General features: G+C 53.9%; 1 protein-coding gene across 1 annotated transcript in view; it reads right to left on the reverse strand.

Moving 5' to 3' along the window:
• IGF2R (insulin like growth factor 2 receptor) overlaps positions 1-24,819 on the reverse strand; it is a gene marked incomplete at its 5' end in the record, with an annotated part of 87,442 nt that overhangs the window by 55,548 nt on the left and 7,075 nt on the right. Inside the window, 4 exons of the mRNA XM_084228281.1 lie at positions 527-659; positions 4,722-4,820; positions 6,309-6,433; positions 15,452-15,591. Coding sequence (XP_084084407.1) covers positions 527-659; positions 4,722-4,820; positions 6,309-6,433; positions 15,452-15,591 — 497 coding nt within the window. The remainder of the gene's footprint in view (positions 1-526; positions 660-4,721; positions 4,821-6,308; positions 6,434-15,451; positions 15,592-24,819) is intronic.

Genomic DNA, 24,819 nt, shown 5'->3' on the forward strand with positions numbered 1-24,819 from the left:
ACAGAGCCAGCAAGGGCTAAGAAAAACTTGGTGTGGTCCTGTTGGGACAAAGGCCACGCACGGAGTTCAGGTAAGTCTGCAGACACCCACGCCTCACGCCGGGCGAGAGCCAGCCGGCACCATCGCCGGGCCCCAGGAGCTGGTCCCCCGGCCCTCCCTCCCTGGAAATCAAAGCCGGGGCTCGGGGACACACAGCCAGTTGTCGGACCTCCCTCACCATGCCGGCCAGCTCCATGCGGCCCCGGCACTCCCAGGGCACCAAAGCAACATGCTCTCCCCTCATCAGAAGTCAGATTTACTTGAGAACTGTGAACCCACAGCGTCCCACGCACCGGGATGGCTCGCGAGTTCAGATGGACTCAGAATCACTCGAGCAAAGGGCGCACAGAGAGCCCTGTCCAGGACGAGGCAGTATCGTGGGCCGAACGAGAGACGTGACACGCGGACAGGAGCGAGGGTGGCGGGACTAAGACCTGGCCCCCTCGAAAGAACCCCCCCCCCAGGCCGCGCCCACCGAGAATCACACCTATGTCTCTACAAACGTTGATGAACAGAGACATGTCTGGGTCAGAGTCGTCCACCAAGTAACCGCCGCTAATCTTGATCAGCGGGTTTAAGTCGCGCTTCTTGAGGTCCACATCGAACGCGGAGCACGGCACCTGGAAGAGAGGGACGAAGAGTGAGTCTTCAACGCCTTTTGGGGACTCTGGCTCAGCCCGGCCCGTGGCCCTTGTCCTGTCAAGCAGGCCTCCTTCTGACGGGTCACCACGGCCTGGGTGTGCTCCGTCAGCCCGCCGAGACCCTTCCTCGTCTCCCTTCTAACTGAAGAGGAATGCAGGGCGCCCACACCTGACTCTTAGCCCCTGCCTGTCTACATGCCTTCCTGGGTTAAATGCCTCCCAGTGACCCCCAGCTTTTCTCTAAGCCCTGGCCTTCCCCAATCCAGCCCTCGAGAACACCCAAGGCAGGGCTGGTGCATCCTCTGCGGACATAATGCTGGGGTCAAACTCTGGTGTTAACACTGTAACCAAGAGACATGCCAACCACTATGCCTCAGTTTCCCCAGGTGTCAAGTGGGAGCAGTATCTGTGGTTACTTCCTGGGGTTGCCACCCCGACTGAATGAGTTAATGTATGTGAAGCTCTGGCTGCAGGTCCCGGCCAGTCCGACATAAGGGTTATTCACGGCTGTTTTCAGTCACTTAGAAATACAAGAGCAACTCATTCAGCATATCCAAAATGGGCATCTGGTTTGCCCCGAAAAACCTGCTTTTACTCCAAAAATCCCCCATCTTAGCACATTCAGCCAGGTGCTCAGGCCAAAACTTAGGGTCACTCCAGACCCTACATGTGAGCACGTCCTGCCCAAGCCTGAGTTGTCACATCACCCATCCAAATGCCGTCACCCCCTGGCCCAAATGCCCCCTGGTTCCAGCTCACATCCCCACCCACCAGCAGGTCTGCAAAAGACCAGCTCAGTCCTTCCATGCTCAGAATCCCCACAGCATCCCAGCCTACCCAGAACCAGACCCTGCCGTGGTCCCCCACCTTCTGGACACCCACCCACCACTGGCTCCAGACACAGGTGGCCCCAGAAGCCCCCTCTCCCAGCACCCAAGGGGCTGTCTCAGAGCGATTAGGTCCTTGTGACATCATCTAAACCAGCTCTCTGCGCCTCACCCTTGCCAGCCTGCTCCCTGCAAGGCACCGACAAGGACTTGGGGGCACCGCTGCCTGCTGGCTTGAGTGCACGCTTCCTGGGGTCCGGGGCTCAGCGGTGCCACACCCTCTGCGAGACTGTGGCAATGCCCAGACCTGAGCACCTGCCCAAGAGCATGTGAGGCAAGTCCCTCCTCAGGGAAGCCAGCACCCCCTCTCCATGGATTCGGGGTACAACCACTCTCATCTCTGTTTTTAGAATCTCAACGAACCCTCTGCAGTTGGTGGAACCTTGTCCTTCAAAAACCCCGCCTATTGGGCCTCCCTGGTGGCACAGGGAGCTAACACCCCGACAGCCTGAGTTCGATCCCTGGCCAGGGAGCTGACCCACATGGCACAGCAGACCTCTCTTGCCTCACTCGCTGCTCCCCTCAGCAGTGGTGTTTCAGTATATCTGCCTATTCTATTCCCGACTCTGTCTGGTGAATCCTCTCACACCCTCACCGCTGACCTACCCCCCAGTTATTATATGCATAAATAAAATAAATCTTATAAAAACTCATCATCCCTGCAATCATCTCCAAATTTTTCGCTTTCTCACTCTCTGTGGATAATTCTCCCAAACTCTGGTCTTTCAGGAAGAAATGATTCACAGGCAGGTCTATTTGCAAAAGCTAACTGCTTAATCTTTAACTTTCAAATTTTTCTGAAAAAGATGGTATCAAACATGTGGGCTCTGACCCACTGACCTTTCTACCCAGTGCTGTTTCCAGAGATTCCAAGGAGTGCCACTGGGTGACATCAGACAGTTTGTACTTCTCAGAGCCCCGGGGGCACATGAACATATTATCCCAGCAGATCCAGTCTGCCACCGCCTACAGCGCTGATCTCTGTGGAGGGTTGGGGTGCTGGGGTGCTAGAGCACGGGCGCACAGCCCACAGGGTCAGACGCTGGTGCATCCTTCCCTGCCTGCAGAAAGGCGGGGAAAATAGAAGCAAGGGCTTCCTGCCCGCCGTGCTGACTCCAGGGAGAGGGATCCAGGGTCCATCACCGCGTCCATCTGGAATGTCTGTCCACAGCAGAACGAGACAGAACTGCCATCTGGAGCAGTAGGGGCTCGGCTGATAGTCACAAGTGGGGACTAGACGCAACTCAAGCTACACAGCAAAAGCCTCTGAAAGCAAAGGGTGCGAGCTGGCAGGAGGCAGGCAGGGAGGGGGAACAAAAGAATCCAGAGGGCTGGAAGGCGCTCAGTTTCACCCAGAGGCTCGAGGGTCCAGTGAGCAGCCCGCAACACCCTGCTGGGCCCGGCGCTCCTGGCCGCCTCTCCCTCCGGGAAGGAACAGGAGACACGCCCAGCAGAGCGCCCCACAGAACTGGAGCGAGCATCGGAAAAACAGTCAAGGCTCCTGGGGAAAATCCTCCCACTTCCTGCTCCATGGAGCAGAGCAAAGGAGACATTCATGAGAGCAGGAATGCAGCAGCCGGGGCGGGAGGTGGCTTGCCAGCTCGCGCACCACACACTAAATCACCCTCGCTGGCGCTGTGTGCACATCAGGCGGATTTATGCACCTCCGGGAAGACTCCAGCAGGCCCGCGCAGAGTGTGTCGGGCCCCAGGAGTGGGAGTGCGGGGCGGAGGTCCACAGTCTCCAAAAAGATCACTACCCAGAACCCCCCGGACCAGCCCGTCACAGCAGCCTATAAAAGCACTGCTCTGAGTGGCCAAAATCTTTGCTCTCTGGGTTGTTCTGAATCTGATGATGCAAAACTAACAAATCAAGTCAGAAGATGCCAGCGTGGTGTAGAGATAGAGTGTGCGTGGACACGAATCTGGATAAGTTTCTTGGAGGAATGATTGAGTTTTTTAAGCACTTAGTACAACTTCTGAAGTTGTAAGTAGCTTCTAAGGTGTGAGCACGTCTTACTGAAGGCAGAGAAAGGCGAGTAGGCTTTCTCGTGATTGGTAACGGCGACATGAGCGCTTTCTAGAACAGCCATCTGCTCCCCAGGCTAACAGCATTCCACCTACCGCCTTCACAGCTTCGGCTACGGGCCCCCTGAGAGCAAGAACCCTTCCACCTTTTTATGAAATTGTGACTGCTGGGCCCAGAACAGGCCCTCGATAAATGAAAACTGAACGAATCAAGCTCCACTGCAGCCCACACCTAAGGGTGCTCCCTGAGGACGGCCGGCCTGCGTGCCACACGCGTCTTTCCATCAGCCTCCGAGAGAAACCAAGTGAGCACAGACTATACCTCTGATTAAAAGCGACAACATGGTGCCATTTGCCAAGACTTAGCACTGCACTTAGCAGCAGTGACAGCACAGCCCCCTCCCCGGAATGGAATCTCAGTCAGGCTGAAGTTTCCCGCCAACCTGGGCCAGGCAGCCTGCCAGAGGGACCCCTCCCGGGGCCCCCAGGAAGGCGGGCTCCCCTGAAACAAGCCCTTTTTCTTGCTGATCTTGCTCCTCCAGTCTCCATCCCACGCCTGCCTGCCACGTGGGACCCCGCTTCATGAACCCTAGATTAAGGGCCGCGGAGTAAATGCGAGACTTTGGCAGTCAGGCAAGGGCTCTGCTGTGTATTCTTTTGTTTCGTATTTGGTTGTTGGGTTTTTGTTTTTTTTTTTTTGGGGGGGGGGTTGTTTTTACAATCTATAAAAATGTAAAACCCTTTCTTAGTTCTGGGGCTGGCTCACCCAGGCCTGGAGCTGGGTTTGACCCATGGCTGTAGCCCGTGACGTGCAGCTCACAGCACAGGGAGAACGAGCTGCCTGTTCACCTCCAAAGCGGTGTCTCCTGCGGTGGGGGGAGACACACCTCGGCAAAGCAAGGGAGGAGGAGGCCGGTGCTGCCCCATGGGATGGGACACCAGGGCCAGGAGGACGTGCTTCGGTCCTGGACAGTCACTGTCTCCACCATTTGAACAATGAAATCACCTGGGACCATCCCTCAAATGACATCCAAAAATTAAAGATTTTACCCCAAAAGGTGTATTTCAAATCTTAACGCTCCCAGATGGTATTTCACAAGCATATGACCTTGAAATGATCTTGTTACCTCTTTATGGGCTTTGTATATGTCTTTCTTGCAGGCAACAGAAGTCCTCCACTCGAAGTAATGCACACAGCCTGTGGCAGTGACAAATTCGGGAGTTCCCTATTTAAAAGAGAAATAAAAGCAAGGCCCTAGTAACGCTTTCTTTTGTTTTAAAGTTAGAAACAAGCAAAGACTCTCAAGGTAGCAGGGGTGGGAAAGCAGGGGTGGGAAAGCAACTGTTTCAGTTAAACAAACCCAAAAATTCTGAGCTTAAAGCTTCATGAAATCACACTGGAATTTTGGTGTAATCAGTCCAAAACTGTCCCACTGCCCCAACTATGCAAGCACAGTAAGCTCCTGGGAGGGGTCCTCAGAGTGCTTCTGCTCAAACTCCAGCTTCTCCTAGCCAGCGCCAAGGAGTCGGGGCCAGAAAACGTGACCTCATGCTTCCTGTCCGCGGAGGGAGGAGGCCCATCTGGACACAGCGAGCTCCTACACCAGCCCCGCTTCGGACACCCCCGCACGTGAGGGCAGCCCCTTCTGACCTTGGGGGGGCAGGGCTCCTCCAAACTGGGTCCCCGACATGACGAGTGGGAGCAGGAGCTTCGGTGGGGACTTCCCGCCACCCTCCCTCAAGCAGAGCACCCACAGAATCCTCCTCGATTCTGCTGCTTGATGGTGAACACAGAACTCTTGAAGGAAATTAGCTAAAATGAAAACAGCAGCTGGCTGTTTCTGTAATGGAGACCTCTATATTTCATCCCACGACAAGAAGATTTTTTTTCTCCAGAGGTTTCAACAAGGACGATGGTGCAAGGAGACGGCCTGATCGAAATTAACAAGATAAGTTCTATTTTTAAAGTTCTTCAACTGAGGCATCATGGGCCTGAAAGAGTTCCAGCACCAAGTTCCACGTAAAACATCTATTTTAAATGATAATTCAAAGCAATCTGGTTGCCACATGAGTTTTGTCCATCTTGCCTTTTCGGAAATTTTGAGTTCTTACTCTGCTTAGAGAAGATTCACAAGGTTTCATATGCAGATTTCTTTCCCTAAAGGGTAGCACCTATTTTCTGAAAGTCTATTTCTAAATGCTAGATTAAGACCCAAAAAAATCATGTAATATGCAGAGTATGAGCAACATCATGTTTTAAACAATGTGTTCCACACCCCCCCTTCAACACCACGTAATACTCAAAAAGATTGGGAACCCCACAACCCACCGGTCACTCCAACTTAGTAGAAGCAAGGAAGGAAAAAACATTAACACACATCATACAGTCTGCTAAAAACAGAAAATGAAATGCCGGAAAAAGAGGATTTAGGAAGAAAAAAAGCATGCCTGCAACATAAACATAAAACAGCACTTTGAGCTTACAGTCAACTAATCTCTGCGAACAAGTTTTACACAGGACGTGGGTCAAGTTTCACCTGAAAGTTGCAACTCGAGGCTTACAATTTGTTTACTTCTGGGTTCCTCGCAGTAATTTGATGGGGTTTCTGCTTGCTTATTTACTGCCCTGTTCTCCCTGGAACACCACTAGAACAAAATTTAAAGGGGCAAACGTTCTTCACAAAACAAAGGTTGTAGAGGGACTGTGAACTCACCAAGGTTTTCCCACATAGGAAGGTGATGCTGCTCTGGATTTTGTGATTTGAATTTGGCCCATCACAGCTGGTGGTTGTGTTGAATTCCATAAGAGATCTGGTTGTACTTTTCAAATCAGAGTTCCCTATTTGAAAAGGAAATATGAACAAGCTAAATAACATTTATAACCATAAAGCTATTTCCAAGCATTAAAAAAAAAAATAAAAAGGGGTAATATAATTCAGCAGCAAACTTAAAACTCTACCCCAGAAGTGTCCATTTCAGGAACAGCGGCACCCCGATCCACTCAGATGTTCAAGCCCCAAACATCTCAGACTGAACCCCATCTATCTCTCATCTACCACATTCTGTGTCTCTGAAAGTTCTAGTAGTGTTACCTCCATCTCAAGCCCATCCACATCTCTTCATTGCTACCATTACTTAAAACCACTCTCTTCCCTGGACTCTTGCAATAGCCACCAAATCGGCCCCCTTACCTCCACTCTCATCTCGCCCCTCACCTTGTCTACCCTCAAGAACATCATCATAATATATAATCCAGCTGCCGAAAGTCTTCAAGAAGTAACCTCCCATGTTCATGCCATAAAATCAAACGTTTTAAAGTAGCCCACAAGTAGGGTGATCATGTCTTAGTTTGTCAGGTAAATTATTATTTTTTAAAGATTTATTTATGTGTAGAAAAGGTACAGGGGGTGAGAATTTCATCAGACACAGAGTAGGGAGCAGAACGGGTGGATCTACTGAAATACACTGTTAAGGGGAGCAGCGGGTGAGTCAGGAGAGGTCTGCTGCGCCGTATGTGGATTAACTCCCTGGCTGGGGATCAAATTCAGGATGCACCAGTGATAGCGCTGAGACTTAACCTCTAGACCCCCCTAGGAAATTATCATAATACTCCAAAATGAAAAGTCTGTAATACCAGTACGATGGTAGTTGACACAGGAACAGACAGACTGAGAAACCAGAATAGAATCCAAGTGACTAGATCAGAGACACAAGTGTGCCTCAAACCTTGGTATGTGACAGTCATAACATATCAAATCATTGGGCAAAGAGACCATTCAATACAAGATGGCATCCATTATGGAATTCCAATATGGGGGGCGGCGGGGAAGGATCATTGCCTACCACTGGATACAAAAATCAACTCTAAATCAGTTAAAGAGGTAAACTACCAAAAAAATTAAAACTGTTATGTTTTAAATTTAAATTTTAATGTAGGAAACATTTAAGACTCAAAAGCTCTGGCTAGTAAAAAAAATCAGTAAGTTTGATTACTAAATTTTAAAGTTTCTATTTATCAAAAAGCTTAAAGAAGAACCAAGTTACAAACTGGGAGCTGACAGAGAGCTGTCACCAAGAACATATCCATTCACATTTTCATTGAGTATGAACCAAAAAATTTGTAATTCTAGGAAATAAATGTCCTGTAAAGAATGGGGGGCGGGGGGGTCGGGAGAAAACACACATCTAGTCACCTTATGGTGAATCTTAATATCAAAGGCAAAGAGAAAAATTCAAAAGCCTTTAGATAGAAAACCATGGCTCACAGACCTTAAAAGAGCCAACATAAAAGGGAAAATACATGATCAGACAAACAGGAGAAAAACATGTCCATAAATCTATGGAGACGTCACATCTCCGAGATCAAGGAGCTGCAAACCAAGAGCACGCGGCACCCCAATTACAACCCTTGCACTGACAAGAGGCAAACCCCTGCGGGTGAGCAGACGTGGCCGCTGCGCTCGGCGCTGGTGCAACAACATCCTCTGAGTGGCACCGGGTCTTAAAATAGAACATTCACTGCCCTTGTCCAGGAGTCTGCTCTTCGGGAGGTTCAGGAGAAAACCCGGCACAGACACGTCTACACAACAGGAAACATCTGACAGAACATCTTGTGTTCCTCACATCAGCAAAAGCCTGAAAACAGGCCCACCGTCGGTCAGCAGGTAAGTTAGCTCTGGAGGATCCGCAACATCAAACATTTCACAGGCGTTAAAAGGAAGAAACCAGAGAGAAAGCTCAGCTCGGGCTCCGACACTGTAACACCGGTACTGAGTCTCCAGTGGCGCACAGTGTGACAGACCCTGTCTCTGAAGGTACCAAATCACAGACACAGACTACTGGGAAGGACAGAGGGATTTTTTTAAAAACCGTGTTAGCACAGGAAGTGGGTTAACGATTCCGTCCACGAGGGGGCCGGGAACCGCGGAGCACCCTGACAGTGTTTATGGCAAGTTCCCAGATTTTTCTCAGAGATGGGGTTCACCACGCTACCCCAAACAATGAAAACACGGGATGCCAGTGCCCGGATTGCAGCTGAGCGTGTATCGTGGGTTGAGGTGACAACTGGTTCGACCCGACGCATCCACCCGGGGTCTTTAAAAAAGGGAAAAGGCCGGGGCGGGACGCCAGCGAGGCGCGCACGGAGAGGGGCGAGCAGGCCCCTGCGCGGCGCCCCGCGGCCGCCCCGGCCCCGCGCGCACCCCGGGGCGCAGGCCGCAGGGTCTGCCTGCTTCGGCCCGAGACCTCGGGAAGATCCTTTCCTCGCCGAAGGGCGCCGGCGTCCTGCCGAGAATCGAGATTCGGCACCGTGGACAGCGCCGTGGACAGCGCCCGGCGCCCCGCCCCGGGGCGGTCCTGGGCCCCAGCGGCGGGCGGGGCCTCACCCCCCGCCCCCCCGTCCCCCCCCCACTCCCCCCAGACCCGAGGAGGCGGGGGGCCGGCAGGAAGCCAGCGGCAAGCAAGGCGGCCAGGAGGGGGCGCGCACGGGCCACGCCCCCCACTTTAAAGACCCTCCTCCGCGCCTGTCCCCCCAGAAGGCGGCCCTTTCCGGCCCAGTGCGGAGCTCCCGGGGCTGCTGACCGCGGGTCCAGCGCAGGACTGAGCAGGGCTCCGGCTCGGGCCGAGGGACCCGCACCGCCGCCAGCGCCGGGCACGGCACCCTCCGCGCGCCCACGGCACCGCCCGCCCGCGCGCCCGCCCGCCCGCCCGCCCGCGGCACGGACCAGCAGCCGGCGCGGCGCCCGGGAGAGGCCGCAGCGCCCCGCGGCAGACCACCGCGGCAACCGGCCAGCCCGCCGTCCTCCCCGGGCGCGAGCCGGGCGAGGACTGTGGGGCCGCGGCCAGCACGCCAGGCCCACGGCCAGATTCCGAGGACGGCGCCAAATGGGCTGGGCCGCGCTCGCCGGGCCCGCCAGACCGCGCCGGGTCCTCCAGACCGCGCGCCGGGCCCGCCAGACCACGCTCGCCAGGCCGGGCCCGCCAGACCAGACCGCCCTGGCGCGGCCCCAGCAGACCGGACCGCGCCGGGTCCTCCCGGCCGCGCTCTCCAGGCCGGGCCCTCCAGGCCAGGCTGCGCGCGCCGGGCCCGCCAGACCGCGGTCTGCAGCCCGAGCCCGCCGGACCAGGCCGCGCTCGCCCAGGCCCGCCAGGCCGCGCCGGGTCCTCCAGACCGCGCTCTCCAGGCCGGGTTCGCCCGGCCGCGCTGGGTCCGCCAGACCGTGCGCTGGGTCCGCCAGACCGCGCGCTGGGTCCGCCAGACCGCGCGCTGGGCCCGCCGGACCGCGCCAGGCCCGCCAGACCACGCGCCCCAGGTCCTCCCGACCGCGCTCTCCAGGCCGGGTCCGCCAGACCGGGCCGCGCTCGCTGGGCCCGCCAGACCAGGCCGCGCTCGCCGGGCCCGCCAGATCGCGCCGAGTCCGCCGGACCGCGCCGCGCCGCGCGCGCCAGGTCCTCCCGACCGCGCTCTCCAGGCCGGGTCCTGCCGGCCAGGCCACGCACTCCAGGCCCACCAGACGGCGCTCTGCAGGCCGGGTCCGCCCGACCAGGCCGAGCTCTCCCGGCCAGGCCTCGCCGGGTCCTACCGACCCTGCGTTCCAGGCCAGCCCGGCCGCACTCGCCAGGGCCCAGCCGACCCCGCCGTGTCCTCCCGGCCGCGCTCTCCAGGCCTGCTCCGCCAGCCCCGGTGGAGGTCGTCCGGGCTCACCAGACCAGGCCGCATTGGCGGGGCCCCACCAGACTAGACCGCGCCGGGTCCTCCCGGCCGCGCTCGCCAGGCCGGGTCCTGCAGACCAGGCTGCGCGCGCCGGGCCCGCCGGACCGCGTTCTCCAGCCCGGGCCCGCCAGGCCGGGGCGCGCTCGCCTGGGCCCGCCAGACCCAACCGCAGTTGCCGCGCCCGCCAGGCCATGGCGAATCCGCCAGACCGTGGCGTCCAGGCTGGGGCCGCCAGACCACGCAGGGTCCGCCAGGCCACGCGCTGGCCCCGCCAGACAGCGCTCTCCAGGCCGGGCCCTCCAGGCCGCGCTCGCCCGGGCCCGCCAGACCAGGCCGCACTCGCCCGGACCCGCCAGACCCGGCCACGTTCTCCAGGCCAGGACGCGCCAGGTCGTGCCGACCCTGCGCACCCGGGGGCCGGCCCGGCCACGCTCGCCCGTCCCGGCCAGACCCGGCCACGCGCTGCAGCCCCGGCCGCGCCGGGTCCTCCAGACCCTGCGCGCCCGGCCCGCCAGACCTCGCTCGCCCGGGCCCGTCAGGTCAGGCCACGCCCTGCCGCCCCGGCCGCGCCGGGTCCTCCAGACCCTGCGCGCCAGGCCGCGCTCGCCCGAGCCCGCCAGGCCAGGCCGCGCTCCGGGGCTGCCCGCGCTCGCCTGCAACCCGCGGCGCGCCCGACCGAGCCCAGCCGAGCTCGCGGCCACTCGACCGCGCTGAGGCCGCAGAGCCCGGCGATCGCAACCTCGCCGGCGGCGTCCGGACCCTCCGCTCGGCCGCCGGCCCCCTCCGACACCTCACTCAGAGCCTGCCCGACGGGCGGGCAGCCCTCTCCGTGCTAGTCACCAATGTGCTGGAGCAAGGCGCCCCTCGCTGTCCACCACTCAGCCCTTCTGTACTGTGTCGTGTTCTTGGAGTGCTGATCCCGTGTTGTTTCACCAAGTTAAAAAAGAATCCTCTGCCCAGTTTCTCCCTCCAGCTACTGCTGCTCATTTTTCTGCTCCTCTTTATATTCATACTCTCTAAAAAGAAATTTCTATTCTTGCTACCACCGATCCCCTCCCCAAATATTCCCCCGGCCCCCTGCGCTGGCTGTACCCACCTCCCCCCTCAGTCACGTGACTCACTCCCTGGGCTCCGAGTCTTTGCTTAAATGTCACTTTCTCAGAGACACTGACCGCAGTGAATATTCCTGAGCACATCCTCCTGAGACCTGCAGCGCTTCTAACTCTGCCCCCTTGTCTTTTCTACAGCCGTGTCCCATCCTGGCATACCGCTGGCCGTTGTTTCTGTCTGCCTCCTGCTCCCCTAGAATGTGAGCTCCATGAGAAAAGGGGTTTTTTGTCTGTTTTGTGATTGACTCGTTCAAATATTTGTTACAAATAAATGGATATTAAATGTTGATTGTTTTAAAATATAATTTTACATATATCTTTAAAAAATTATTTAACCAAGTAAATCAGAATAAAATATGATTTATGCAAATATCCCCATATAGTTAGGTTTTCTGTATACAGGACTAAATCCCCTGTGGGGTAGATATACAAAAGTAGGTTTGGGGAATGTATGTTTTAAGTGTTAACATACTGTCTGTCAGACTTTCAGAAGAGACCATAAATGAGATAAAAACAGGAGTTAGAGCCCAAGCTCAAGCAGACAGCATAAATCTCCAATGGTTTTAAGAAACTGAAAGTATATAGGGCTGAAGAGGAAAAAAGATCTTTTCACATTCTTAACAGAGACCAAAATGCGATCCAGCGCGCAACCAGATTAGTTGGGGCAGATTCCTGTGTTAACACAAGAATGTGAAAACGCAAACAGGAGCTGAGGTCAGGGGCCGGCTCCTGAAGTCAAGGATGTCACCTCACCTCCAGATTCCCTGCACCCTCCCCAGGGCACCAGCAAGAAGCCAGGCAGAACCCCAGCACGGATGGTAACTTCACGAGAGGGCTCGTTGCCTCGGTTAGATGGGCGAGGAAGAGGCTCCCTGAAGAGGGTTACAGATTTTAACCCTCAGGAAGACTAAATTAAAACCACAACAAAAATATTGGGCATGACAGGAGGAATGTGAACACACTTGGTATTTTTGGTTATGTTCAGTGTTATAACTCCAAAGGTGATGAGCGATTGATTTGGACTGGTATCTTGTTTGTTTTTTTAAGCTATATTTTCTGTATTAATGACCTCAATGGTATTTCTTTAGATGCAGGAGTTTTGAACTCTAATACTTAGAACAAATGAAGCTTGTGACTCATTACCAATGAAACAGTGCAAAACAAAACGGCATGGACAAGAGGTGGGAAAAGGAAGAAAAGGAATTAAATTGTTTATAAGTTGAAAGTATTGAATATATAAGAATTCTTAACTTGTACTTCAGTTTTAATTGTTAGTAGACACTGGATGTAGGAAATCATATGTGAAAACCTTCTATATCATTTTAAAATGTGAGGATAATTTTAAAATATGTAAATGGGACCAAATGCCTTTCACAAGCCCCATGAAAATGATCGTGATGCTCTGCTAGATTTACGTATGTAACAGGGTCGTTTGTCTGGGGAAGAAGAAATGTATGACTTTCTCATTCAAAATGTACTATAGTTTAACCAAAGTTGAGGACTTACCATTCATATCTAAGTACAAAAACTGCTCTTGTGGGCATTATAAGACTCACATCAACAAGTATCTTCCTAAAAGGGTTCTAGAAAGCTGGCTTTTATAGCAAAATAGCAATGTGCCCGTTGTGGGCTCTCTGCCAGCACTGTGATTCAACCACTTCAACTTCTGCCAACGTGCATGGAGGAGGAGGAGGCTTTGCGACTGCTCCGATCTCCATCGACAAGGGCTTGCCCACGACGCTGTGCAGCTGGCTGGATTTCCTCTCCTGTAAACTGCCTGTTCTCAGACTTTGCCACGGTTTCCCTGGGTTGTTTGTCTTATCATTTACTAAGAGATGCTCGTACTCCTCCAGACTGTGTTTCTATTTTACTGGGCTTTTCCCACCATTTTTTTGTCTTGGTACTTTTAAATTTTACCCGAGTTGTCTATGGCCACACCACCCTGACGTGCCTGTAATTTGTTAATTACGTTCCAATTTTTTGTTGTGCATGTAAGTCCTCATAGATATTTGGTCTATTTCTAAACAAGCTCTTGTGCTCCTAGCCAATTTTTTGCCTTGGTAGCAAGATCCTAAGAGATTTGTTACTCAGCTGTGTTCTTGGAGTCAGGGGTTCCCATCATAGGTCCCATTCTGGCTCTAAAACTTCTGATGTGGCGCAGGCCCTGAAGCTAGTCTGTCAGCATTCAAGGCCATGGCCGGGCAACCCCTGGGCCAGCTACTATTCTTGTGCTCTGGTGTCTTCATTTATGAGAAGGAGGGACATGAAATCACCAAACTTCAAAAGTTGTTAGATGAATTCAATGAAATTTTATTTAGAAACCTACCGTGTAAGTGCATGACAGATTTAGTTATAAGACTAAATAGAAATAGTTATTTCAATTGTCTAACAAGTTAGCAACAGTAGAGCTGATCACGGGTGGCCTGTGCTAGTGTCGGCGTCTCTCTCCACTCGCACTGGTGCTCTGCGCGCTCAGGTTGAAGGGCCGGGCTGTGACTGCCAGTGCCGCCGGCAACACATCAAGTACCACCCGTCCTGGGGAGTGTGAAACACCGGGGATGCATGTGTCCTCTGTATCTGGGACTAGAAAATGAGACTGGAGACTACAGGTTGAGATCATCATTAACTTAGCCTGTAACTTAGTCCAGAGACCCTCTGCCTCTCCCCTTTAGCCACCTCTCCCATTCCACCCAATTTTAGCACATCACCTCCCCGGTGACCAGTCACAAAAATTCTTTAACAGATCCACTACCCATTATGTATCAACTCTACTGCCTGACTCTCAAAAGTCTTCCCAACAAGGCCATTCTCAAATTTTCTCCAGCCATGCCCACCTGGCAAACCACCCAGCTCGCCATCTGACTGCACCTGGCATGCAAGTTATGTTGCGCTCTACCGTGCAATACCACCACGGACTGGACCACACACTTTTATTAGGAGGAAAAAGTCCTCAAGCAAGCATGATAATAAAGTCAGGAGGACAAATAGTTTTCTGTACGAAAACCTGAGGCGCACTGGCCAGGCCCACGCGTGGCCTCTCTCTGTGAATCACCAGAAGATCCCAACCAGGAAAAGGGCAACCTCATTTGCAAATTAAGTAGGTTACAAAATAGTAACTGTTGTCTGACCCAAGGGCTCAGAATCTGGTGCTTTCTAGGTCTCCACCCTACGCTGCAAATCCCTCTGGCCAGGTCTGCCAGTATTCACAGCCTCCTCACTGGAAGAGAGGAAACCCACCAGGAGCTCAGCCTCACACGCTACTCTCCTTACTCTCAACATTACTTTCTAAAGAGCCCTTAAACCCCATTTAGCGCTTTCCATTCAAAATGACAAAATGGCGCTGCCACATGGAGGCTGCCCCTCCCAACTCCAAGATCAGCCCTTCATCTGGCGCTCTGAGCCACCCCACTCACACGCAGCTCCCACTTCGCTATGGCCCATCCCCGATGGACCCCGCCGGTCACACGACACGGCCTTGCTCAAAGGTCACGGAGAAATCCACGCAGACAAACCAGGGCCTCTCATCGGCTCCAGAGGAAGAGGTCCAGCCGAGAAGGAAGGCACTTAGGAAGTGGAAGGAGCCCTGGGAAAGACAGTCTGGGAGTGCCAGTTCCCTAGGACACTTTAATTTTAATGACACTCTAAAGCCAAGGATAAACTTGACCCCTTGGGAATACTGACTGCACTGCCCCGAGACTCAATCCACCACAGAAGCCAGGTTCAGGGGAAGGAGGCTGGGCACCCTGGGAAAGGGGTGAGACTGGGGAGAAAAGTCCAGAAGGCGTTTGAGACTAACATGATATGGGAGAAGGACACAGGAAACACACTTCTTGCCAGTGAGTACAAAGGTGCCTCTCCTCCTAGTGACTGGCTACACAGTAGCACAAGACTCATCCCAACTCCCCACATTTTGACTGTTGTAAATAAAACACAGAATGCACATGATGGCCACGAGCATAATTGTGTAGCTATTACATACAGGAGTCATTTTTGCCAAACTGAGACCCTCCAGCCACCAGAGGGGCGGCGTACTCACCCACGGAGCAGTAGTTTTTCGCCTGCCAGTCGTACATGCAGATGGCGCTCGAGGGCCCGCAGTGGGGAACGTCCACATTTCCACAGACGTTGATTTTGTAAAGTTTGTTGTTTTTGGTATCAACAGCTTCCCAAGTATAACTAGAAAGGAAGAAAAACAATTTGTCACTGTCATCAATCTGCCAATAATTAAACTTCTCTCTAGTTTCACATTCAAGCCACATTTGCTTAAGATTACCACCACCTAGAAGGCACCCTTTCGCGAGCCAAGAACGCTAGAGTCAAACTATGTTAAGTTGAATAAAAGCCTGGGCGGAAACCACCAAATACCACCTCGCTCTGCTTCAACCCGCATGGGAGCCGCCTGGGTCTCTAAAATCATCTGAATACTCAAAATTAATTTTAAGCATATCGGCTTAGATGATAAGTAAGTGCTTAAGAACTGTGTTCAACGACTGCAGCCTTTGATGTTGAGTAAGAAAGTGACCTTCCTAGTCACACTGAAAAGTCAAAGGATTGTTTTTGACTTGTTTGACTTAAAAACTATTTATGGCCTGAAAGGCAGTTCCCCCTGGCCCCTCCGAGCACACAGCCAGTTCAAACTTAAACCCACAGAATCAAGTTTTGCGACGAGTCCTTCCTATCTGATTCAAACTCGACAGGATCTCCTGTTGGCTGATCCACCACACCAGACATTTTGCAGGCAAAAATGCTCAAACCTCTGGCGAAGCAGAGTCATTCTTCATAATCCATCTGAATACTGGGGACAAAATAATGGCTTTCAGTTCTATCAAAACAGTCTCAACTCTCTATTCTTTCCAGGAAGAATGTTCTGTCCATTTTATAAAATGGGGGTCATTTCCTCAGCAAGGATAGCGCAGGAAGTAAAGAAAGTGGCTAGAAAGTTCCTTGCAAAATGCAAAGATCCAGTCTTAATTCAATTGTGTTGCTGAAAGGAAGGAAGATAAATTAAATCAGAAATACTTAGCCTGGCCCTCCCCAGGAGTGGTGGAGCCAGGTCTAAATCCTGAGACCACACACAAGTATCAGGAGTTCATCTTCAGAAGCAGCAGTCCCCCCCCCAGCCCCCCTTTCCCCCCCCCCCTCCAGCGCCCCTTCCTCCCAAGTGATCCCCGGGCGTTAGACACCCGGTAGGACACCCTCCCTGCCTACTTGCAGTCTCCCCACCCGGCCACCCCACCCGGCCATGCAGGTCCCCCAACAGTGGGTCTGCAGGAGGCAGCCAAGCTCGACCCAGCACTCAGGTCTGGTATCCATCTGGAAGCCCAGGCTGAGAGCAGAGGTAAATGACCAGGCGGAGGCAGAATGCTCCCCAGAAGTCCCAACACCCGCTGAACTTCAGATAAACCTGAAAAACAGGCTGGTGTGCTCCTGAGAATCTGGGGTGACGCCAGGCGGGAAGCAGTTACCTCTGTATTCAGCTTCTTCCTCAGCAATCTCGCAGAGTGACCGCCGAGTCAGGAGGGGCAAAAGACCCAAGAAAATAACCCAAGTACCACTGGGCTCCGGGAAGCCACCAGGAAAGGTCTGTTTCCTGTCCCCTCCATTAGCCTTTCATTCATTTGCTTCACAAATATTCAACTGCTTTAAGTGGAGAGCAAGGAAGAAAACAACAAAGAACAGAGCAAACCAAAAGGCCCTGCCCTTCTGGAGTGTATACTCCAGGGAGGAGAGAAAATTAGCAGGTAAATAAATACAGATAATCCCACCTAGTGACCGGAAATGACATGTCTTTGGAGATATTAATCCTGGAGCTTGAATGACAAAGAGCAAGGGTGGGGGGGCAGGAGGGTGGGAAGGACCCCCAGCAGGCCGAGCAGCCACTGCAAGCCCCAAGGTCCTGAGGTGGGAGAGTCTAGCAGGGAAAGAAAGAAGTCAATGTGGCGGGAGCCGGTGGTGGCCCTGGAGCGCGGAGGGAGGGGTGCAGGGGACGGGGCGGCCTGGGCACGGGGCGCTCCCACGCCTGATGAAGCAGTTACCAGTCTGTCCTTGAAGCAGACATCACCACTGGAAGACACGATTCCTTAAAGTTCTAGGCTAGTGACTTCTTGGGGAGAGCGCTAGTAAACCCTCCTGCTAATTACAGCCAATTACGGACTATGCAAATCGCTTGTTTAGCAGCCACGGCAGTTTTTCCAGGACCCCAGACGTTGTATTTAAAACTTCGGCAGTTTCTGTGTGTGTGAGCGAGGTGAATAAGGGGATTTTAGAATGAACCAACGGGTAAGCATCTGCTCAAATGAAGTCCACACGCACTGAAACTGCTAGGTTTCCCTAAAACACATAAAGCCGCTGTTGTTTTCGCAGAGCTGATCTTGAAATAGGGAAATGTAAAGAATGTATGTTTGGGGAGCAGAGAGATGAAAACTAACAAAATGGGTGAGGGCACTGAGTGTCTGAAAATCAGAGTGCCTAGAAAGAGAAATGTTGCTCTCTTCAAGAACATTTCTTTATTCACATTTCTTAGGTGCCTGTCAAGATTGACCAAGATGCTAAGTAGGGAGGCTCCTACCCAGTACTTAAGGGCTGCCTTTTTTCACTAGGACTGCTTTAACCCCTCACCCCCAGGCAGCCTCCTCCAGGCTGGCGCCGGCAAGGCCACTCACAAACCCCAGCTGGAGAGGCTGGGGGAGGAGTAGCCCTTCTCATTAAAAAGGCAGGAACGCTCACAGCGTGTCTCTAAACCCCACAACTGGGGCATCTGCAGCCCAGCAGTGCTTCAAACCTTCAAATTCCAAATGACCTAAGTCTGCCTTAGAACAAAGAGACAGGCCTGGCGACTCGTATTATCGGGGGCTCGGGGATCATCACTCGGTTGAAATAATCCATCTGAAAACTCATGACGCATGTTCCAAAAACTGTTACATGTCCTTTTGTGTGACCTGGTTACATTATCATCTAGATGTGCAGGAGTATTTTTTAAGACTATTTCCTCATAAACCTGGAAGCCATACAAATATCTGATAGCGCTTTTTGAAAAAAGGACGTGTTTGAATGACTCCTTCCCAGATTAAAGGCCAGGCCCGCCAGAACAGCCTCAGCTGAAATCCTCCTTTGAATCCATGCTGGCATTTCCAGGCATCCTGCTCATATTATGGAAGCAGAGAATGACTGCAGAAGCCATAAAAGTATTATAAACTCAATAAAACTTAATTATATCTTTGAGGAATAATACATTTTTGTCCAAAACTTTGTCCACTAGAAAATTCTGTACCCACAGTGGACATGCACAGCCAACGGGACAGGAGCCAACGACATGACTCATTTAACAGCCAACCCAGGGCGGCCACGCCGCGGAGACCCAGAGGAAGGCTCCGTCCTGGACGCGCGATTTGCGTTTACACAAGACTTAGGGGAAACAGGGAGGAAAAAAATGAGACCAACTTATTAGGGCAAAGAGAAATCTAAGCTTTAATAAGATTTTAAATTTTAGCAAAAAAACAAGTCTCTGGAAGAAAACGTTTGGAAATTCTCTCTCTCTCTCCCTTTCTCTCTCTCACACACACACAGGAATACTGTAAAAATATCTGCCCAAGCATCTCCTATAACAGGACACGCATGAAAGCTCAAGGGTCATTTTTCTTGAAACTCTTCACACTCCCCTCGGGTCTCCACAGTCACTGGACCGTGCTCCCCCCGCCCCCGCCCCATCTCACCTGGGGGAGATGAACACAAGGGCTGAGAGGGGGCAAGGAAGCATTACCCAGAAGCCCTGCCCCTCCCTGGCCAAATTCAGCTCAAATCCTCAACAGCGGTGACCGGACTCCCGGTCAGAGGGGCTCTCCTGCCTTTTTCGCAAAAGCATGCCAAATCCGTGCTATTCTACCTCATTTCCCAGCGTATAAAATGTAGTTCGCCAACGTCCTCCTCCCGCTCTCAAAAAATCCAAATTCACTTTAAAGGAAACCTGAGCACTCTGGACAAACGTGGAGGCCTGTGGATTCCTTGGCCGTATGGACTGGTCCTGACCACCTGCCCACAGCAGCCAGCTCTAGAGGTACTTCCCACCACCCAGGCTAGGCCTTCTGGGGTGTCTGGTATCCCCAACTATGCTGTTTTCTGGACAGTAACACCCTCCCTTCCAGAACAAGGCCCAGCAGACACAGAGTCAATATTTACTGACGGGCTGAAGAGGAAACAGAGCCAGTGGACAAGGCAGGCATCATGGCAAACACGCACTCACGTCCAGTGAGCAAAGCCCAGGCACTGGCGCCATCACTCAACCCCCCAAGTCCCTCAGCTTTGCACTCCGAGCCCCAAGGGCCAGTGTCACCTCTAAGGTAAACTGCCTCATGTAGTTTCAGTAATTTAAAGTTTAACTTTTCAGACAATAGCTGTTGCCTAGAATGCTGAAATGGCAAAACGCTCAGCGCCAGAGCTCTGCTGTGCTCCCAACACACCGCACAGGGCGGCGAGCTCCGGGGCACACCAAGACCTCGGGCACGAGGCCGGAGAACGGTATGGGGCCCAGGTCGCCCTGCATCATGCCGTCAACTCAGCACGGCTTGTCCTGGCTGTGGCTCCTCCCCAGGTGCGGACCGAGCACTGCTCTTGTCCCTGGCAAGCTCCGCTTCCTTTTCTGGACAGTCTGAACTGCCAAACCCCAAAGGCACGCCTTCTGCAACCCCTCATCCCCCACCGGCTGGTTTCCACCCAAGCAATTCCATCCCCTCCACCCCTCCGGCCCACCCACCGACCACCGCTCCCCAAGCTGGTTGAGGACTCCAGCGCGGAGGGACACACCCAGGCCCTTTTCCCTCATCTCAGAGCTGCTCCCCTCTGAAAGGACCGCTGAGCTCAGCAGAGGCTGCCCTTCGAAAGCCCCGACCCAGCCAGAGTCAAGAGGGCCTTCGCCAGTGCGGGAGCACCCTAAACACCCAACGACAGGCCCCGCGGAAGGGGGAGGGCAGAAGTCACACCCGAAGCCCAGGCTCTAGGAGCCTCTGGCCTTGCAGTGAATTGTGTGGCTGCAATGTGCCCCAGACAGCGGTGATTAATGACACCCCGGAGCCCAGCCGAGCACACAGGCGGAGCCCGCGCTGCAGCCCAGAAAGCCCAGGACGGCATTCTGCTCTGCCCTTAGCGCCGCCGCTGCTGCCACGACCCTGAACGCCTGCAGCGCGCCTGTTGGGGCACAGAGGCTCCATTTTAAACTCATTTGGTTTAAATGTCACAATATCCTGAAAGGTGTTGGCAGATTACCAGAGAGAAGGAAGCACCGCACACAAGCGGCGCACTGTCGGCCGGCCCAGAGACAGGAAGGCGCTGCTTTCCAGTGCCACTTTGCCAAGGTCACGTGCAGAACCCACCCCAGGCACACGCGCCGGACAGCAAGGAAGCCAGGCACCAAAGAGGAGCTCGGGGCTGACCGCGCCGCAAGCACCCCTGGACGCGTGTCTTTCTGTGACTCCTCGCAAGTCCTCATCTAAGTCATCACCGAGTCTGCAAAATTGCAACACCTTGCAAAATAAGTGGGGCCTTTTTCATTTTCGAAACAGCCCACATAGTGTGATGTAAATCAACATTATCTCAATAAACATAAATTTACTAGAAAAAACAGCCAGCATCTAAAACAGAATAAAGAACACTGAATTGTAAGCTGCGCGGCGTGCCCAAATCTTAGAGAACAGAGCTGATTCCCTCCCGCCCCGCCACATCACCACTTCACCCTGCCACGTGGCCAGATTCTTTCAATCTATCTTCGCTCCCTCACTCCCTGTGAATCCTGGGGTGACATGGATAGTCAGGTGGCTATTAAACATTTCATTACTGACCTACAATTATCAGAATATACATCAGGAGAGAGGTACAATGGAATCAGTAATAAAATTAACAAGCATGTGAGAATCTATAATTTGGTTTCCTTAAAAAAAAAAAAAAAAAAAAAAAGCTGGTGATACACGAGCTGAATTCTCCGAGCAAGATGCAGCTCCCGGTCACTGGTTCAAGGCGTGTCTTTCGGATTCCGGAGTGGGCAGCGAATCTAACACTCGGGGGACGAAGGAAATGCAGTCTTTCCAAAATGAGTATCAAAAAGATTTTCCTACTTTCGCCTGCATCCAAGTCCTCTAACAGAATTTTAAGGAAATCATTTGGCTCGCTACGACCCTTATATCATTATGGGATCATTTCTCAGCTCATGCAGCCAGCCCACTAACCTTCAAAAATCTGGAACAGTCTCCCAAACTAAGAAGGGGCCGGGGGCAGGGGGAACGGAGGACATGGAAAAGGCAGTTTCCAAGACAGACGTTTGCAGCAGGATGTTAAGAGTACAACGTGACCGCTGTTGTCAGCAACTCTTTGCCGCTGACCCAAGGAGAGCGAGCTCTGGTCTGGGAGATGAACGCGTGCCCTGGGCCAAGGCTGCGGGCCGGGTTTGACTCGGCAGGGCCAGGCTCATATAGGAAGTACTTCACTTCCTATTCGAACCAGCCCGCAAGGCTGTGGATAGATACAGGGCCCAACCAAAAAAAAAAAAAAAAAAAAAGGCCAAGACGTGCCAGACGTGAGCCTTTGCAGTTTCCTGGTGTTTAGGCGGGCCTGGGAGCAGGGAGCCAGGGGTGAGGACGGGGCTGGGGTTGGGGGCAAGGCGGTGAGAGAGCACCCAGGCCAGCGGGGCTCATGTGGAACAGCTGGGGTAAGCGGTCCCCTGAACGGGCCCTTGCCACCACGCCCTGAATCCGGCCCCACCCAAGTTGTGTAGTTGGGGCTTCTTAACCTTGAAGTCCCAACTTCCTCGAAAACGGAGCACCCCACAAGGTCACTAGAGGGAAAAAAATCAAGACCAGAAACAAACTATTTGAGAGACCGTGAGCCCAGGCTCACCTCTCATCCACGACAGATTCAGAGAGCTTAAAAATTGAGTCTGCAAAAGAAGGCCAGTTGGCTGCAGCCCCCTGAAGAACACCCCGTGACTCGGACACACAACTGCAGAGGGGAGAGGTCGGGGCAAGGCCCTATCTGGGGCCCAGGTTGTAGACCAGGGGCCTCCGGACAGACAGGGACGGGAGGGGGCAGGGACACGTGCGAACACACTGCTGCCAGAGCAGGGTCTGGAGGGTCTGAACGTTCAGACATTCTCTTCCTGGGGCCTCGCTACAATGCGAGGTGCGGGCCAATTCTGAGGAACGGGCGCAAGCCCCTCAACACAAAGACCTGGCCTCTCCGCCTGGCCTCCCTCTGCTGCTTCGCCTGCTGCAGTTTTTGCTGAGAGCAACACTATGCTGCTGGCTGTGGGCCAGGATCCCAGCCCTAAATCCTGCTCTGCGCCCATTTATTTAAATCAGAGCAATTATCTGGATGTTCTCATACTTTCTTCCTCATATGCATAAAGGAGGCTGGATTACAGGCTGAAGTCCTTAATTACATAGATGGCTGCACTTAGATGCCTTGAAAGTCAACCAGGCCCATGGGCAGAACCGAGGCCTCAGTGCTCAGTGCCCTCGTCACTGTCCCAGAAAACCCAAGGCCCAGATTCCTTCAGACCCTAACCACATGCAGACCCTCCTCCCTCACTCAGGCAGCAGCTTGCCTGTGAGTTCACGATGCTAACGAGGTGTTACCACCAGGTGCAGGTCTTCACAGGAAGGTGAGGTTGACACCAGAGCGCGGCAGAGCCGGGCAAGCAGAACCTGACACCGGCGGGTGAAGGAGACAGAGCTCGCCTTCCCTGTGAGCCCAGTCAGGTATTGCCTTCCGTGCGTGTAAAGAAAGGGCGGCATTATTTCCCCGGGTCCTCAAAAGCACTGAGAAGAATGTGGGGACCATCTGTGGGGATGGAATGACCTGCCACCAGGGTCTCATGACCTGCACCAGTCAAGCCCTGGGCGAGGGCACCCCTGTGGCAGCCCACAGGGCCCAAGCCAGGCCCACCTTGGAGGAGCGCACATGCCTCCTCCCCTCAAGGGGGGCTCAGGGAGCCCCGCTGGCATTCACTGTGTGGTGAGTAACACGTGGCAGGGCCGGCAGGGGCCGGGGAGCCTCAGCGGAACGGGGTGACTCAGCGGGGACGCACCCCTGTCACTTCTAGGAACCCACTCCTTCAGCACTTCCATGCTGGCGGCTTGCTGCTTCGTCTGCAGTCCAGGGCGAGGAGCAAGGAGTGGTTTTCGTTTTCAGGAGAAAAGAATGCTTTCAAATGTGTAGCTGGCTTTGGAGCAGAGATGGACAGACAGATGCCAGCAAAAGAAGTTTCTGCATAGAGGAAACCAGGGCCGCGCTCCTCCCGCGCAGCCGGGGCCTGCTAGCTGCGGGACCTGGTCCCAGCTTCCAAGCACACGGGGAAAGAGTGAAAAGGGGTTCAGAGTGAAAAGGGGCTCCTGACTCGGCTGCAGACCCCGCCTGGCCACTCCGCGCTGCTGCCTCGGCCACCCCCTTCCCTCAGGCCCCCCTGTCTGGAGGGAGCGCGGCAGGAGTCGGCCCTGGGGAGGCCGCTGCCCGGCACAGGACAGTGGAGCAGGGAGCGGGAAGGGTGGAAGGGCAGGTTTCGGCCACGGGGCTCGGAGGGGGCCGGGGCCCACCCCCACAATGATGGGGTTACACCAAGCCACCCCCCTGCTCACGGCAGGATGAAAACAGGCGTCTGACGGCTCTGGGACCTCAAACACCCAGCCGCCGCCGGGGGCTGTTTTTTGGCCTGTCTGGCCCAGCGGAGTTTCTGAAGGGCCTTCACATCCCCCCACAGCTCATGCCTGTCCCGCCTACCACAGGCCCGACACCCTTCGAGGGAAGCCTGTGAGGGCTGAGGGGGGACGGGGCCCCTTCTGACCACCGACACCCACGCAGAAGTCCACTGAGACTCCGCGACTCCTGCAGGAGATGAACAAGGAGGCTCTCTCTTCTCCCCTGGATGGTGCAACCGCCACAGCCACCACAGGAAGGAGGGGAAGCCAAGAAAACTGCTAGGACAGGGCCAGGGCCCACGGCCCGCCCTGACATATGGCACCTGGCACCTGCCCAAACCCCACACCTCCCAGCATCAAGTTCCTCATTGTTGGAGGGGCTGGAGCTGGGTTTCCCGCTATATCCCCAACTGCAAGAATCCCAAAGGATGCATACAGCAGGACCATGGAATTCGGGATGCAAAAGGGACCCCAAGAAGCACATCACCCAGTGGTTTTGAGGCTTTTTCATGATAGTAACATTTCTTTCTCAACAAGGACTCACGTAGAGTCTCAATGTATAAAACAGATGAAGCAGAGTGCTCTGGATTGAGGCAGAAACCCCAAGGCTCGAATGGGGAGCCCGGGGGTGTGGAGTAACAGGGCTAAAAATGCCAGGATCGATGAGCTCTCTAACAGCTAGAAGGCAGCCCCTCCCACCACTACCACTTATGGCCTTGGGGCAGCC

The sequence above is a fragment of the Talpa europaea genome, assembly GCF_964194135.1.
Source record: "Talpa europaea genome assembly, chromosome: 2".
Taxonomy (NCBI): domain Eukaryota; kingdom Metazoa; phylum Chordata; class Mammalia; order Eulipotyphla; family Talpidae; genus Talpa; species Talpa europaea.